Here is a 17,097-nt window from a genome sequence, read left to right on the forward strand (position 1 = left end):
CTATAAGTGCAGCGTTCGAGTGCACTGGGTCAAAAGCAACAATCACACAAAGAGCCCGTGTGGGCCGGGGTTTATCTTTTTAGAGATCATGTCTAAAGATTAAGCAGCAGAAGATAAATCAATTAGAAATAATATGTATTTCTGCTATTATTTTGTTAATAGATACTCAACATTTCAGAAATATAATCAATGAGAGCAAATTTAAACTCATGTTTATCGTTTAAAGTGGCCTAAGATACTAATAATAGTCAATGCTTCACTCAAATTTTTTTTTTTTAAAAAAAGATAAAATAAAATCGGATGCTAATCGTTACATTTCTGACCGCAAGTGAAGGTATCACGACTTCAGCAGCAGGAGACACGCCCCTTTCTCAAGGAAGAGGAAACGCCTTCTACAGCCTAAACTCCTCTCCCATTGGTCGGTTTTCCAGTTTCTCTCATTCGAACGGCCCCTGATTGGCTGCTGCCGGACCGTCGCCGAAGAAGCGTCTGCTGCTCGCGTTGTGCCAGCTGTCCTCGCGCACTCGGCCAGTGCTGGGCATCGGAGAGGGGCTCCTGCTGAGTAGGATCACGGAATCTGCGAACCGGGTAAGAAGACAGAAAATCCCACAAATGAGAGGATGTCAGGCTGTCGAGCTGTTGACCAGATCGGTAGATTTTATCACCTGTAGTCATAATTAGAGGCTTTAAAATCCCTCTTTATGCCATTAACATTGGTAACGGCATGGTTATAACGAACATTAATCAGTCTCTGTGAACGAAAATTAGGCAAATTTGGCAGATTTTCTATATTTTATTACATTTTTGCAAATCAGTGACGTTTTTCTGCGTCCAAATTAAAATGTGGATGAATTAACTCAACGTTTTTCCTTCCACTAAATGAATGAAAAAACATTAATTTCGCTTAAATGCGGTGAAAAAATGGAAAATTGGCGGTGATGTGGTGAAAATGGCATCGTGTGGTTTGGGGCGATGAAATATGGGTGAGATGTGAGTCTCTCTCTCTGTGTGTGTGTGTGTGTGTGTGTGTGTGTGTGTGTGTGTGTGTGTGTGTGTGGCGTGTCATCAGTGCTGCAAGGCTGTGTGTTTGTTATGTAAGTCCGTTTTAGGTTATTCTCTCTTCTCCCAAATTTATTGAGTCACGGTGATGATGATGATGATGATGATGATAATGAAGGGGTCTGTCTGTAGCCGTGGATACTCGTTTGTATGCACGACGTGTGTGTGCGCATGTGTGTGTGCTTGGAGTCCTTGGTGTGTGTGTGGCTGGGTACAAAACGTGAACAGGTGATTTAAAATCCAGTTTTTGCACATTATTTGGTTTGAGGGTATTCCTGGGTGCTGCAAATCCTTCAGGTACACCACATTGATCTGAATAAATCAGAGGGCGTCCTGATTAGATGATGTAACTGCTGCCCTACACATGGTCTGTTTCCATTAGGAGTGCAATGGTTGTCTTCTAGTGTGTAACATGTTAATTAGGGTGGTGGTGTAGCCTTGCCTCACAGCTAGGTTTCTGAGTTTGCATGTTCTCCCGGTGTATATAACAGCCCTGTTTTCATGTAGTGATTTACTTTTCTCTCATTGTGTATGCAGGCAGACTTATACAAACGTCACGCCTACAGGGCTGATATGAAGATGCCAACAGTGATTTATGTACCAGATGGTAAACATCCCTTTTAATGCTCTAATTTTGGGTATTCCTAACATGTAAGGGATTTCCTTGGAGGTTGCTGCTTGGTTCTTATAGGCCCTTATAGTCAGAGCTGTTGGTGTAGTCTTTGGGTTTCGGCTGGTCATGCATTTCCTAATTTTTGTATCCTTGATTGAGGCACAAATGTGCAATTCTGTCAGTTTTTACCACTATTTCAATAATGGATCAGTGCAGTGCTCAAAGTTTCCCACGTTAGAGAGGATGATGTTTTAGATGCTTGCAAAGCTGCAAAACTAAACAGCTTCTTCTCTCTGCTTTGTCTGAGTGGCGACACCTATTGTTCAGGATGCTGATCAGTAGAGTGCAGCAAGTACCCCACCCTCTCCTTTGGTTTAACTGGTGATAAGGAGGTGATGATGTTCTATCGCAGCAACTGAACTTCAAAATAAGAGATATGGTCCAGTGGTCAGGTTTCCTGGTTTTCACCCAGGTGGCCTGGGTTTGACTCCACGTATAGGAACTTGCATATAAGGACAGACATTTCAGGAAGAGGAAGTAAGGAGCATCTTTATCTAATAATGGCCCTGTTACACCTCCCACCTGATGAATGATGGTGTTGCATCCACTGCTAATAACTAAACAGTTTCTGCTCTCTGCTTTGTCTAAGTGGTGACAGCGATATTCAGGATGTTGGTCAGAATCGTGCAAAAAGTACCCGCGATTGGGCAGTGTTGATGTCACTGTGACAACCAATGCAGCGACCAAACTGGCGGCTCTAGCAGCAAGTAAGTGGCCAACACAAGCAGTCCCATATGTTCTAGTGGATAGGATTCCTGGTTTTCACCCAGGTGGCCTGGATTGACTCCCGGTAAAAGAACTTATATTTTATGAACAAACATTTTAATAAGAGGACATAAAGAGCATAGGTTGATGTATAAGAGTGGAGAAAGGTGCACACAGGTGTACTGCATATTATGCAGAAGGTCTTGATCATCTAAGATCAGCTGCAGAATGTAGCAGCGTTGCATGTCTAGGATGACTCTGGACATCACAGGGTTCATGGAAAAGTTACGCCACTGCTAGATGACTGTGAAGATACTCTCTGTTGATGAGGGTGTGTCCTCTGGACAGAGAAGAGAGGTCAAGGTGACTTGGTGAAGATGGATAGGAAAGTATTCAAGGAAAAATATTTGTATTCAGTGGCCAGACATGGAGTTGGAAAGGATGTACTGTGGGTTAGGTTGGCTAAGGATAGAGATGGAAATGTATTAATAAGTGAAGAGAGTGTGCTGAGAAGACTTTAAGAAGCTGACGAATGAAGAAATTCAGAGAGAGACGAGGACTGTTAGTGAAAATGGGGGGCAGAGCATTAGTAAGGAGGAAGTGAGGGCAATTATGATGACATTGTGATCTGTAGTTGTAAGAGAGGTGGAGGTATGCTCTGGAGAGTGGAGGAAGGGAAGACAGTAGAAGCAAGACAGAATACTTGTGTGTGAATGAGAGGGAGACAGGTGTAATAGTGAAGGTAGATGAGTTTAAACACCCGAGTTGAACCATCTAAAGCAATGGACAGCGGAGAAGAGCGTGAAAGGCAGGGTGGAGTGGGTGGTGATGAGTGCGAGAGCTGATTCGTAACAGAAAGAAAGCTGCTAGAGTGAAAGGGAAGGTTTACAAGATGGTAGTTAGACAGTTAGTCAGAGAGTGAGGCTGAGATGGTTTGGGCATGTGCAGAGGAGGGATAGTGGATATACTCGACAGCAGATGCTGAAAATGGAGCTGCCAGGCAGGTGGAGAGGAAAACCACAGAAAATGTAAACAATTTCACCTTCAAATGAGAAGATGAAAAACTCAAAGAGTAGGTCAGACTGAAGGTCAAAGGTCAGACAGAAAAAAATACTGGCAAAATAAATTTTATGGACAGCTCTTGGCGCTGAAATTTTTTTGTATGTATAGTGTGATTAGGGGGCGTGTAGAGACAGAGATGCCCCTAATCCTCAGAGTGATGCCCCAGTTATCTTATTGTCTGTTTATCTGTGTGTGATTCACTAATGCTTATTCATGCATGAACCTGCAGCAGTACACACAGTTCTTCTGTGTTTGTGTGTGTGTGTGTGTGTGTGTGTGTGTGTGTGTGTGTGTGTGTGTGTGTGTGTGTTTAGTATCTATTCTTATCTTCAAATGGCTGTAAATTTGTCTGCTGCATGTTGGTTGGCTTTTTAAATAGCTCTAGTTTTCACACATGCACATGTGCAAGGTAATCCAGACATATACACACATGTGCCCACACACACACGCACAGGGAGAGAGAGAGAGAGAGAGAGATACTCCTCCCTCCCTGTGGCAAATATCAAGCAAGAGTCAGCAGCTGTCTGGTCCTTTCTTCTCACTTACAGCACACACACACACACACACACACACACACACACACACACACACACACACACACACACACACACACACACGTAGCCTGCACATGCCCACAAACAGACATGTGAGCGTGTCAGCAGCTACCATGTGAAATGTAACAATTTTTAAGCTAAGTTTTAACTTATTTAGGAACATGCTAAGTTTTAATTTTTTTATTGGTTATTAATTATTTTAAAGCTGCTTAACACACCATTTTTAATCAATCAATAATAAAAAAATAAAAAGAATCCAGACGATATATGGAAATTTATGGAATTTAAAATCAAGACAAACTCCCTGTTTACATATTTTCCGTTAAAAAAAAAAGTAAACCATCCCTCCTGCTCATCCAACTGCAGTAGAACGACTGGTTTAGCTTTTGTACGATTTTATCCAATAAATAATTTGCTTTCTAAATGGTGCCTCCAGTATAAGAGTTCAGGTTTTATTCATGCTGTGAAGTAGCTGTGTCTTTGTATAACCATGATGTCGTGAATCTGTGTGCCACACACAGAGTCTGAACTCACTCAGCCTGCTGCTCCTCATTTATTATTAATTAAGTCCCCCATTAAAAAAAAGTTTGGATGGAGAGGGGAGGAAACTAGGGTGTGTCTCGCTGTGTTAGACTGTGTGCAGCTGATGTTGGTGTGTGTGTGTGTGTGTGTGTGTGTGTGTGTGTGTGTGTGTGTGTGTGTGTGTAGAAGCAGCTGGTCCCAGGGTGTGTGAGAAATGCTGCCTGGTGTGTGTGTGTCTGTTATACCTGCTGTGACACAGCAGAAAGTGAACATACACACACACGCACACACATGCACGCACACATGCATGCACACACACACACACACACACACACGCACACACACACATTGAAGATGTCTAAAATAGATGTTTTTTTTTCTTTGAATGCAGTTAGCGAGGAGCATTAGAGACGACCTCAGTTTCTCCTGACGATTTTGACTTTCTCTGCACACAAGGCCTGGATTTCAGATCTCCCGTATTGATGTAAAAGCACGAGTCTCGTGTTTTTGTGTGAAATGGAAATCGGCTTTTGAGAGCAGATAGTGTTAAAATGGGCCAGTGGCTGCTTCCCGTCATTACCCCTCACATTGCATCATGTCGCATCGCAGCTCCTGACTGTGCTTCATGTCTCATCTCCTCGATCACCTCATGTTGCATTACATCTCGTCAAGCTGCTTCATGTTCTCCATAAAAGTCTGTTTCGTATATAGAAAAACATCCTCTGCTCCATGTGCTGCCAACAGCACTCTTGAGTATTTTACATAATCTTGTAGGACAGGGTTGGGCAATTTATTTTCCCAAGGGAGCATGTGAGAAACTGGGACTGTTGTTTCAGTAAGGCTTGGTTATAGCTTCTTGTTGCCTTTACAGCTTTACAGGTAAAGATTCAAATGTCTGTTCCTGCTCTGCATCGGTCATGATATTATATTTGTCTCAGAATGGCGATTCAAATTTCAGTCCTTAAAAACAGCAATCTGCTCTCCACAAACTGAGCTTTACCTCTGATTTCAGTAAATAAATTCTTGGAAGTCTATGTCTTGTTAGAAAACATACATCTTGCACAAACATTGGTTCCAGTGCATTTGCAAAGTGGCTGCATTTGCTTGCAAAACCCCTCCAAAAAACTGCTGTCCGGTCAGGGACAACTAAAGGTCCGGGTGACGCCCAGACCTGAGCTAGAAAGAGTTCTGCCAAACAAACAGTGATGAAACCACAGCCCAAGCGTCTCTCTGTATTGCATTCTGTAAAAAAACATATTGCAATCACTTAAAATGCCACCAACAGCAAATCTATGATGAGTCACTTGTTTTATTGTACAAACAGTTATCATCCTGCTTCTTCAACTTTGATATTTAATAACCGAATAGTAGAGAAATAATCCTGTAAACATAAATGTGGTCTAAACATAAGAATCCACTAAAATAACTACTACTACTACTACTAAATTTAGTTTAATGTTTACAAATTATGTCCTAAAAGTCTCTGGGAATTTGACAGTTATTTAAGTATTATCTAAATTAACTTTAATTTTAATGTTCATCAAGACAGAAACGCCATATACTGAACCCCCACCAGGAAAAAAGGCTTTAAAGAGCTTTTTTTCTTTGCACAGTTTACTTTAAACATCGGCCCAGAATTTCTCAGGTGTTGCATCCTGACTAACCTGACTCCTACTCAGCCTTTCACAAAATCTATCATTGTTATTATTATTATTATTACTATTATTAATATTATTTTAAATCAGGCCACATATTTAAAGAGTAAAAAAATAACGTGTTATTCTGATATGTAACAGTAAAAAGTCTTAAATAAATAACATAAAAATAACAAAACCATGAAGTAAAGTGGACACTCAGGACCAATTAACAAAATTACACATATATAAATATTGTTTTTTCTTAGTTTTAAGAATTGAATGTTTATATTTCAGCTGAACTTTTAGCTTTTTAGTCAAAGTAACACTTTTTGCAGCCACCGTTTTTAAACAAGGTCAACCTGTGATTTGTCTTAATCTCACACCAGAAATGTGGAGTCCTACTTTGTAACCAAGTCCTGCCAGATGAACTATATGGCAGAACTGTATTACTGTACTACAGTAAGCTATTGTCAGTTAGGGTTGCACCTAAAGTAGGGTTCGTCAACTATGTTTTTTTTTATATACTCCATTCCTTGAACCTGTGGTGAACTCACAGTGCCCATTTGTGATTAATTAAAGACGTTATTTTCATTTTTGGAAGTTTAATTTCCTTTGTCCTTATATTCCTACAAACACACAAAGCCTCCAGTGTCCGATGCAGAAGTCAGCGTTCCCAGTCCCACACCCAGTCCGGGTCCGCAGTCTGTGTGGGTTTGGACTGAGCTGACTAGAAAATAGTGACAACAGCAGCACCAAGTTGTAGACATGTAGACATCACTGTCTTTTTCTCTCTCAGCTTAACTATTTCTTTTCCTCACCAACTCACACATTTTCTGAAGTTTTGGGGACTGATGTTTTGATGGTTTGTCCTGCTTCCAAAAAAGATGGGACACTGTCTAAATTCTAAATTTAAAAAAAAGAACTGAAGCATCTGTGAATCATCTGAACCTGTGTATTTAATTAAAGGTACCACATTGTGAATAATTTCCTTTTTTTTTATTAATATGTGCTGACACATATATAAAACAAGTGCCCCAACCGATCGTTGAGTATTTTAGAAGTAACTCAAAAAAACATACAAATATTTTTTTCTCAGTGAAAAGTAACATAATACTTGAAAATATTATTGAAGATTCAAAGAATTTGTTTGATGACGTCACATCAAACACTGTTTCCGGATCCAAGAGTCTCCTGTGTTGGGTCTGGCTCTGTTTTTATTAGCAGTATTTAAGTATTTAAGTGTAGCATGTCTTTATGTTTTTCTAAATAAAATGTGATACAATTAACACTTCATAAAAGAGTCACGTAGGCCGACTAAGATTTCAGTGTGGATTTTAAACTTAGGATCAAGACATCGTCATAGCTAATAATCCAAACCCTGTAACAACATATTAATGGTGCATTCGTATTGTGATTGGGGTCATCTCAGACATTGTTGTGGCTGAAGTTTGATCTGTTTTTGGTATCTCTGTTCCTCTGGGACCCTCAACATGAACTCATCCTACATCTTCCTTAATGAGTGCTAATGTATTTACATTGGCCTAATCATGGCTTTGTAGCACCTTTAGCACCAGGTAGCTAATCACATTTCAACTAGTCCAACTTCATTAACCTTCCAAATGTGTCGTTTCCTGTCTTTGTTTATGTCCAGAGTTACTGCAGTGGGGTTTACTTTAGTTTTTTAGAAACACCTTTTTAGAAACACAGTCAGGTATAAATGGTGTATCATCTTTAGATGTCATCTAGCCTAATGAATTCCTAAATTCTGTTTTCATTCATTCCTGGATGTTCAGCTTCGTGGTAACACCCTGACAGCCACACTGATCATATTAGTACTTTATTTGAACCAGCGCTGCCACTAAAGGATGGCTAATGATGCCAGACTTAACAAGCCAGTGCCAAACTCCAGTCTATACATATTACACAATAGGACAGCTCTGTAGTAAAAAAGGGGCCAAGAACCATTTAGTAGCTAAAATCTTGAAGGAAAACACTATGATAAAACATGAGGCAGACGTAAAGTTTCAGTGTGAAATACTACAAAGAATGCATGTATGTGAGTGTTGACGTTATACCAAGTGGAATTCAAATGATAAATCAGTCTTGGTGCTTTAGTATGCCTCACCATACCGTGTGTGTGTGTGTGTTGTGTGTTGTGTGTGTGTGTGGACCCTTTTTTCCACTGAAGGATCTCCAGTTCCCATCTCCCGGGAAACCACTCTTTTAATCAGGCTGCCAGGCCTTTAGGGCACTGCTTTCCATACCGCACAGCGCTCCACCATCATGTTTACCACTTTATCTTTCGTCTCAGCACAATAAGCTACTTTTACTCTTCTTCTCTTTCTCTGGCTATTGTTGTATATCTCTAGGTTTTGGGGGTTTTTTTGGTCTCCATCTTCTCTGAACTCAACTGGACTATAATCTGATCCCAGATGATTTCTGTTCAGCGCTCTTACAGTAAAGCCAGATAGTATGAATGAATATTTTTCATAGAAACAACAATATATTTCAGAAACTTTACTTAAATCTATGTTTAAAGCTTCTTGTTACCCCCGGGCTTCATTATTAGCAAGCTGGCAAAACCAAAGCCATTTCTCTTTCCCATTGGGCCAAATTTCTCCTCATCCAGTGGGGGTACAAATTTCTCTCCTCATTATTCTGTTCACTGTTCTCTTCCTTCCCCTCTTCTCCCCTCTCTCCTTCCTCTCTCTATTCTCCTCCATCTCTTTGAGTTGATTCTGTGTGACTGGGGCTCTATTGTGTCCGGCCATCAAACACATTGCGTACAGCCACCCATGCAGAATACACACATACACAAAGACATGATTATTGGAGAACCTCTCAGTTTGTTGATCCTATTAGGTTTACTCAATCTACTTTTTATTTCATTGATCATCTGAAAGAAGAACATAGTGGACCACAGATTGCAAAAGCTAATGGTTAACAACACTGTTTTGATGTGCACTGTAATTTTAAATATGTAGTCAGTGTTGCAAAAGGACAAAAATATATTTAAAACAAAATAAACAAATAAGTTGTTATTTGTAGAAAGCAGATATAAAACCAAGTCAGGTTTAAAAGCCAAAGAATAAAACATGGTTTTAAAAAATGTTGGTGGTGATGATGAAGCCAGCTGTTTCAATTTTTTAAGCTCAAAGAAACAATCTTCCCTATGCTTTAAATATGTTTAATTTAACTCAGAAAAGGTCAGATTTTGTGTAGTTTTTGTGTAGGAGAGGCAATTTTAATGATTAGAATTACTGAGTGGTGTAATATATTATTATATATCTTCATTTTCTATATAAAAAAGTGTTCATCTGAGAAATCTTCATCAATATTGGGCATCAAGTGTTGCTTTAGGGCTTCTGCGGCAGTAAATTTCAGTCAGTTGTCAAAAAGACAAGCAATCAAAATGACTGGCAGGTGGTGTAGAACAGTGATCCCCAACCCCCGGGCCATGGACCGGTACCAGTTTGTGAGTCGTTTGGTACTGGGCCATGAGAGTTAAGGCTCAGGTTTGAAATTTATGGTTTTCAGGGTATTTATTGGTTTTTATCTTTATTTTTTTAATCGTTTTTATTATTAACCCGGTTCCCCTGGGTCTTTTCCCATGTCTTATGAATATATCTTCTTTTTTTGGTATCCTTACTGGTTTTATTTTGTTGTATTTACCCGTGACACCTTAAAGGCAGGTCCGTGAAAATATTGTTGGACATAAACCGGTCCGTGGTGCAAAAACTTTGGGGACCGCTGGCGCAGAACATGTAATATTCAGTATAACCTGCTGATATGTTTTGAAGCTTCAACAGTTTTTAAACCCAGGGGTACACATAGTCATATGAACATTATGATTTGTTTGTAGTCCATCTTCAGCAAATCATAGTTTCACCACAACTGCACTTCCACTTGGCTCAGTAATTTGAGCCAAGTGGAAGTGCAGTAGGATCCTCTGAGCGCTGTGTTTCTCTTTTCCTCCGTCTTTATGAATTCTCCTTAATATCTTTCCCATCCTCCATGTGACGTTTTCCATTGAGATCAAGGAAAAGTGGTTAGGAAAAGATATAGGAGGTAATTTTGGGGCCGTTCAGCCGTAGCCTTGGTTTGTTAGCCATGGCTCATTGCAGAAAATTACAATGTAGTGATTACAAGTGGAAAGTTACAATAAAGCCAAAGCCAGTAATATTAAAGAACATGCATTATATATTTTTCTATGGTGATAAAGAACTCCACACTGCTTTCCATTTCCCTCACTTAACTAATATAAAATAAATAAATAAAAGGATAAGTAAATAAAAAGACACTTGAAAACCTCACAGAGGATCAACTTTACTGCTGTAACTGTAAAGGACTTGGAAATGAAACACCAAGACCCTACAATGAATAGGATTCTATGAAAAACACAAACTGGGTGTACTGGGTTTGTGTAATGTAACACAACCTAGAAATTATCATAGCCACAAGTAATCATTATGCACACAAGGACGTCCGGGCATTCATTTTGTAAACTGCTCATACAGCACAAATGCCTGAAATTAGGCGAGTTACATGTCTGCTAACCACAAGTCTGCTGGGATCATTAAAATTCACTTTGCTGTAAAGGGAATATTTGAAGAACGAAGCGCAGGAACGTACTGTAACCCTTCTAAAATTACTGATTAATATACTCATTTCCTTTCATAATGAATACGTTGGTCAATGCAACATCAGAAAATAGTGAAAATGTATTTAAAGGTTGCCTGAAGGCTGAGGTAATACCTTTTTTTTTTTACTTTATTTTATTTACTACTGTACTATTGATGTCTCATGCTATGAATAAATTGTTATAAATCGTAATAAATTGTAATAGCCCTGTAATTCTCTACCTGTTATTAGCTGGTAGTTGTTAATATCGGACTTACCAGATCTTTGAGGAAACATCTGCTTTCCATCTGTCCTTGCAAAGCACTGATAATCTGTTATTCCCACAGATACTGTAATAGATTTATAAATGATAGATCCACTCCTAAATATTTTATAGACTGAGCTGACACACTTTAAAGCCTGGAGGAAATGCTTCCCAGAAACTGTAACGTGTAACTCAGCACAAAATACAGAACACAAACTTTAATTTGTTGACTTTTTTACGAGTAGCGGTTGGTTGCAGAAGGACTCCACACTGGATTCCTGAAGTTGAATAGACCAGTACAATGCCAGGGTTTAAGTATTGCTGTGTAAAGCAAATTAAACACTGGATAAAAGCAGTAGTTCCAGCTGAGTATGAACTTTTTCAGAGCTGCAAGATTTCAGTTAGTTTTGTTCAAATCAAGCAACTTTTTCTATTTAGAACAATTAATTTCGCACTGCAGAATTTAATTTAAATTGTTACCACAAAAAGGTAGCACTCGACTGGTGGGTGTGTCAAGATATTTTAGATCTGAGCTTCTGTTTAACTTGTGATATTTATTTTTAGACCTGCCCACATTTCCTTGAGGTTTGCTTTGTTAAATACAAAACAAACATTACTCACTGCACCACCTTATGGTAAGGACTGGTATTGCGCAACGTTGTTAACATGCTAAATATCGTGTACTTGAATTTACTTGAATACCTTTTTATCTTGTAGGACTATGGCTGCTAACATGGGGTCCATGCGTATACTCATCAAGGGGGGAAAGGTGGTCAATGATGACTTCACCCAGGAAGCAGATGTCTACATCGAGAACGGCATCATACAGCAGGTAAATCACTGTTATGTACACATGTTAAATGTGCACATGTGCAAATGTATTTTTACTTACAAGCACATTTTTCCGCATGTCATACAGTAAAAACTTTTCATCACTTTCACACTTTGACTGTCCAGTATATCTCCAGCTGTTAGTATGACTCATTTCACAGTAATAGCATGAAGAGAACCACTCGGTCAACTCTGTGGCTCCAAACCATGGTACTATAATTATCTCACACAGTGTTGTCATGGAGATAAGCATCGGTTTATGTGGCAAGGACGCCTTTGAATCAGCTGTACTGAAACGTTCCAGTGTTGCTGCAGCAGATGAGCGTTTACACACTCGGTGTCAGTGCTTACTTCCATCACAGACAACAACAGCTATTTTTTGCAGTATTTAAAGTGTCGAAGCTGAGCGAGTTATACTGTAACCAACACGTTCTCACTCCCAAAGCGTAACATTTTACGCTAACAGTTCTCATATTAAAAATGGGCAAAGTTTTCAATAGTGGGGTCAGCATGTGTAAGCATACAGACTGATCTAAGCAGTCATACAAAAGGGGAACATCTCAGGCTGTGAGACCTTCTTTTTGTGAGTTTGTGCCAATCAGAAGAAAACCACCTAGAAGTTGAGTTAAATTGCAAATATGCACAGCTCCTATGGTAAGAAGAAACTATTACCAGGTGTACTAATGTTCATGTCAGCCTGTCTAATTGTCAGCATTATCACAAAAACAGTTACCAAGGTAATTAATAGTCTTTCTCTATGGACTGTGAAAGTATGTATGTATTTCAGTGTGGATGAAAATGTCAGATTGGCTAACAAGCCATAGATGACACTATCATGCTTAGAGCTATGATGTCAATGTCAATTTTATTTATATATCACATTTCACACAGTTATAAATGACCTCACTTCAGCAGGCAGCTTGTTCCAAAGAACAGGGCCACAGTAATTGAAAGCACCCTCAGCAGCGCATCTAGATCTAATTCTGCACCTGATTACCTAAGAAATAAAAATCTAAAGTTAGTGTGGTTTAATATACCAAACAAAATACCTAAGAAAAGGGTTGAATAACCTTAAATTTAATTTATTAAACAATGATTAATGGATTGTATTAAAAGTAAATGTTTGTTTCCTTACATCTTAGCCTGATATAGGCCCAGAGTTTGGTGGTAATCACAGGTTGCTATTGAAAAATATGTATCCCCCTACCGGGGGGATGGCAAATAGCTACTGGAGGTTGCTAGGTGAAACTAACTGTAAAGAGGTATAGAGTGATGTAATGAAAACCTCCTTGTGATTGCTTTGCTCACTAGTAGATTGCCACAGTTGCAGTCTGCATGGAAGACTTTCTCTGCAAACACTCGTCATTTATGGCCCTTTTATGGTAGCCGTTCTCGCACGAAGTCACATCCCCTGGCACAAGCCGCGTGATTTCTTTGCTTCATGGTTTTCACTTCTTCTCATCCTGTCCAGCGCTGATGTGGTTCTGAGTCACTGTCTGAGTGACTGTTTAGATTAGATTAGATAAAACTTTATCAATCCCTCGGGTGGGTTCCTCCAGGAAATTCTGTTTCCAGTAGCACAGCACTGACAGAAGTTGCAAAAGAATGTAAGCAGAAATAGAAATATACCGTATATACACATATATAAATACAGAGACATATATAAATACAGAGACATATATAAATACAGAGTATATAATAGCAATTAATAGGATAATAGGAATAGGAATCACCAGGGAATTGCACATTTCAACCATTTTGAGCCTATTGCACTGTTGAATATAGAGAAATATTGCACAGTGAAAAGGGCACTACAGATTAGTTGTTCCCGCCCTCCTTTGTCCCCCTGTTTCCCCTCCCTCTCCCCTCCAGTGAGGAGTTAAACAGTTTGATGGCATGTGGGACAAAGGAGTTTTTAAGTCTGTTGGTCCTTGACTTTGGGAGAAGCAAACTGTGTGCAAGTTTGTGTGCAAAGTGACTAATATGGGAAGCATAAATGGGTCCTTACTCTCCTTAACAAGAAAAACAAAACAAAAATATTCTTCTGAAAATGGTTAGGCACACGGCTATCCTGAAAGTCAGTGAGAAGTACTGTATAAGAACCAGTGCTTCAGAAAACCCACTTTAAAAAAGTCCGGACTTTTTGGAAGCAAAATAAAAAGAAATTTGGGTGATTCATGGCTTTTGCACAGTGGTTTACCTCTTGGTGACCAGTTTCAGCTACAAACTATTAATTAGGGAGTAAATAAAATAAATTGTAATAAAATAAAGTGATAATAAAGTAAAATTAAGTACTGTAATTTGTATGTTTGTGTTTTCTGTGGCAGGTTGGAAAGGAGCTGATGATACCAGGCGGGGCTAAGGTGATAGATGCCTCTGGAAAGCTGGTGTTGCCGGGCGGAATTGACACGAGTGTGCATCTGCAGGAGACCTTCATGAACGCCACCATCCAGGACGACTTCTACAGTGGGACCAAGGTACACACGCTGTAAACACACTGCTTAAACACACTCACACACAGGGCTTTGCTGTGAGCAGGCTCGTCAGCATGCTTGTGATTAAACACATTTCAAGTCTGCAGACAGCTGTCATGCTTTCTCTGTGACTCTGACGCGTCTGCAGTGAAATATTGAGCCCTGCTTTTAGCTTCATCAGGACTAATGACCACACATTTTCTCACACTGGCCTTTCAGGAAGCAAACACCTGTCAGCAGTTTCTGGTTGAAAGCAGAGACTTCTCTTTTTTAGACACACAGCTGTTTAGTTTTCATCTGTTCTGGGTTTATTTGTTAATTTCCTATGAATGTCCTGCATTTTTCCCACTGAGAGCCCGAGCAGCGAGGATGATTTCATAATTAAGAGGGAGTGTTATTGTTGCCTGCAGTGGTATGCATGTGTTGGAGGATGTTCTCAGCTTGTCTGTTTAGATGCTGCCTGGCGTGCCTGACAGTTTTAGTCAAGGGCGTCAGCTGTGGACGCCAACAGTACAGTATCAGCAAAAGATAGTCATATGACAAAAAGTCAAAGTATGTGTGTTTTTGTAGGTGATTGCTTCTTCAGACACATCTAATAATTTATTACATGATAAATATAACGTGGAGTCCCCAGAAGATGATGACTAAGTTTAGTTTTTGTTATTTGGCTCTGCTCGTGTAGATTTGCATGATTCATGGTTCAAAATGATCGTATGTACAAATGGACAAATGCCAGTGTGTCTTTCACTGGGCCTTTGTTGAACCCTCTCAGTTTATCTTCTGTCTGAAACAATCCCAGTAGTAGTAACAGTAGTCCAGAACTGTGGCTGGGACCATATTAAGGATACATTTACATCATTCATAGCAAAGAGTAGAAAAAACTGTCTGAAACAGAGAATTTAGAGCAAATTCTGAAATCTGAATTTATGGCTCACTGGGATTATTTAGGACTGCGCCAGGTGTCACTGACAGTGGGCTGATCTATTTTAATAACTCTATGTTGTTCTGTGCTCACGTGTTCATACGCCAGCAGCAGTGACCCAGCTGATAGCAGCAGAGATAACGTAGCACCGAGGAAGTTGCAAAGGGTCAGCAGTTTGGAGGTTTTTCAAGCCTCTGGGGCCAACAGCTTTTCTTTGTGTTAGTGCAATCATTTTTGACAAAACTAAAAACTATGGTCTAGTGACTGGAAAGGTCACTCTCTCTGTCTCTCTGTGTCTTTTTGTTTCTCACTTGTGCTTTATGAATCAGTTATTAACGTTAATGCTGCACAACTGTGAGTCTCACATGTGAAGAGATGAACTTCCAGTGACTCTAACAGAAGGGAAAAGAGAGACACTGAATACTAAACCTCTAACCAGCACAGTTTGTGTTCATGTTTTAAGTCAGACATATCACCATTTAGACTTGCTTAGCAAATTAGCAAAGCTGGTCCATATTTAGTTTCAAGTCACCCTACATCAGGTACTTCTGTTTATTCCTCAATTTATTTTTTTATGTATAAGTAAACATGAGAATTGACGCCTTCACTAACTTAAAATATAATCTAACAAATAAATACATCCAAAAATATCAATTTAGTTAATTGCTATTATTGCTGTTTATGTATTATTACCACTTCTATGACTTGAGGACACACTAAGGACACAATAAGCTAAATGAGCTAAAGGAGCAGGTATTATGTTTAACTGCTTTTCCACTCTTTATTGTAGCTTCTTTGTGTTTGTTCCTCAATAGTTGAAATCTCCATAATTTGTGACTTTGTGTTGCTTTGAAATTTTCCGCGTTAGGCATAGCAAAGGTGCAGGAACAGTGGTGACGTTAACCTGCAGGTGACCCACAATGACAGCTTTTCCTTTCCTTTTTACTGCCATTAGATAAAAGACAGACTTCAGAAAAGTGTCTGTCCCACAGTGTGGATTAGAATCAATCAAAATGCGGGGCACCGTGTCAGTATTTGGGGACGAGGCATAAAAATTCTTTTTTCCATTCTTCCCAGCATGTCTTTCTGTTCAGTGTAGCTGCTGACGAGCGAGTGATTGTCTGGGGGAGATCGTCAGCAGCACTTTTAGTATCTTTTCTCCTCGCAGCCTTGCCAGCATGTTTGGAAATTATGGTGCACATCATAAAATTGCGGCGGTGACTTTGCTGTGCTGCAAGAGGAGAGAAATGAGGCTGAAGACTGGTGACAAACTGGTGCCAGTTCTCCCCCAGCCCCCACCGCTGCCCTCGCTGCCATGACAACTAACCCGCACTCTTAGCATGGAAATTTCTGTGTGTGTGAGAGAGTACGTGCACACATGACCGTGGTAGTATTGTGTGGTTCCTATGGTGACTGTGTTACCGCAGCAACAGCTCGTGTAATTGTGATGAACCTCTAAACTATTTCCCCCCTCTGCATCCCTCTCTCCCTCTGTTTTGTAACTGTCTGCTCCCCCTTTTGTTTTACTTCCTTCCTCCTCTGGTGCCTCCTCCTGTTCCTCTGCTTCACCCCGATTTATATAACACGCTGTAATGGTGGAAGGTCAAGAGGAAGAACGTGCTACCCGGGTAGAAATGATCTGGAACTGATGTTTTAGCTTCTTTGACATCATGCTGAAGTCTTTTCAGCCATCCATTTTCTTAGCTGCTTATCCAGGTGAAGGTCACCAGACATGTAACCAGTCCATCATCAGGACCTTCTTTCTGTGTCTGC

At 39.8% G+C, this 17,097-nt stretch overlaps 1 protein-coding gene across 3 annotated transcripts in view; it reads left to right on the forward strand.

Moving 5' to 3' along the window:
- The first annotated feature begins 496 nt into the window (after positions 1-496).
- LOC116311559 (dihydropyrimidinase-related protein 5-like) overlaps positions 497-17,097 on the forward strand; it is a 28,389-nt gene continuing 11,788 nt past the window's right edge. For 2 of the 3 annotated variants that reach the window (XM_039598432.1, XM_031728707.2), the window contains exons 1-3: positions 497-588; positions 11,815-11,929; positions 14,256-14,405. In XM_039598432.1, coding sequence (XP_039454366.1) covers positions 11,819-11,929; positions 14,256-14,405 — 261 coding nt within the window. In that variant the 5' untranslated portion in view covers positions 497-588; positions 11,815-11,818. Of the gene's footprint in view, positions 589-2,073; positions 2,210-2,321; positions 2,440-11,814; positions 11,930-14,255; positions 14,406-17,097 lie in introns of those variants that run through there. The other variant, XM_039598431.1, reaches the window with a different exon arrangement.

Source organism: Oreochromis aureus, linkage group 15 (assembly GCF_013358895.1).
Source record: "Oreochromis aureus strain Israel breed Guangdong linkage group 15, ZZ_aureus, whole genome shotgun sequence".
NCBI classification, from domain to species: Eukaryota; Metazoa; Chordata; class Actinopteri; order Cichliformes; family Cichlidae; genus Oreochromis; species Oreochromis aureus.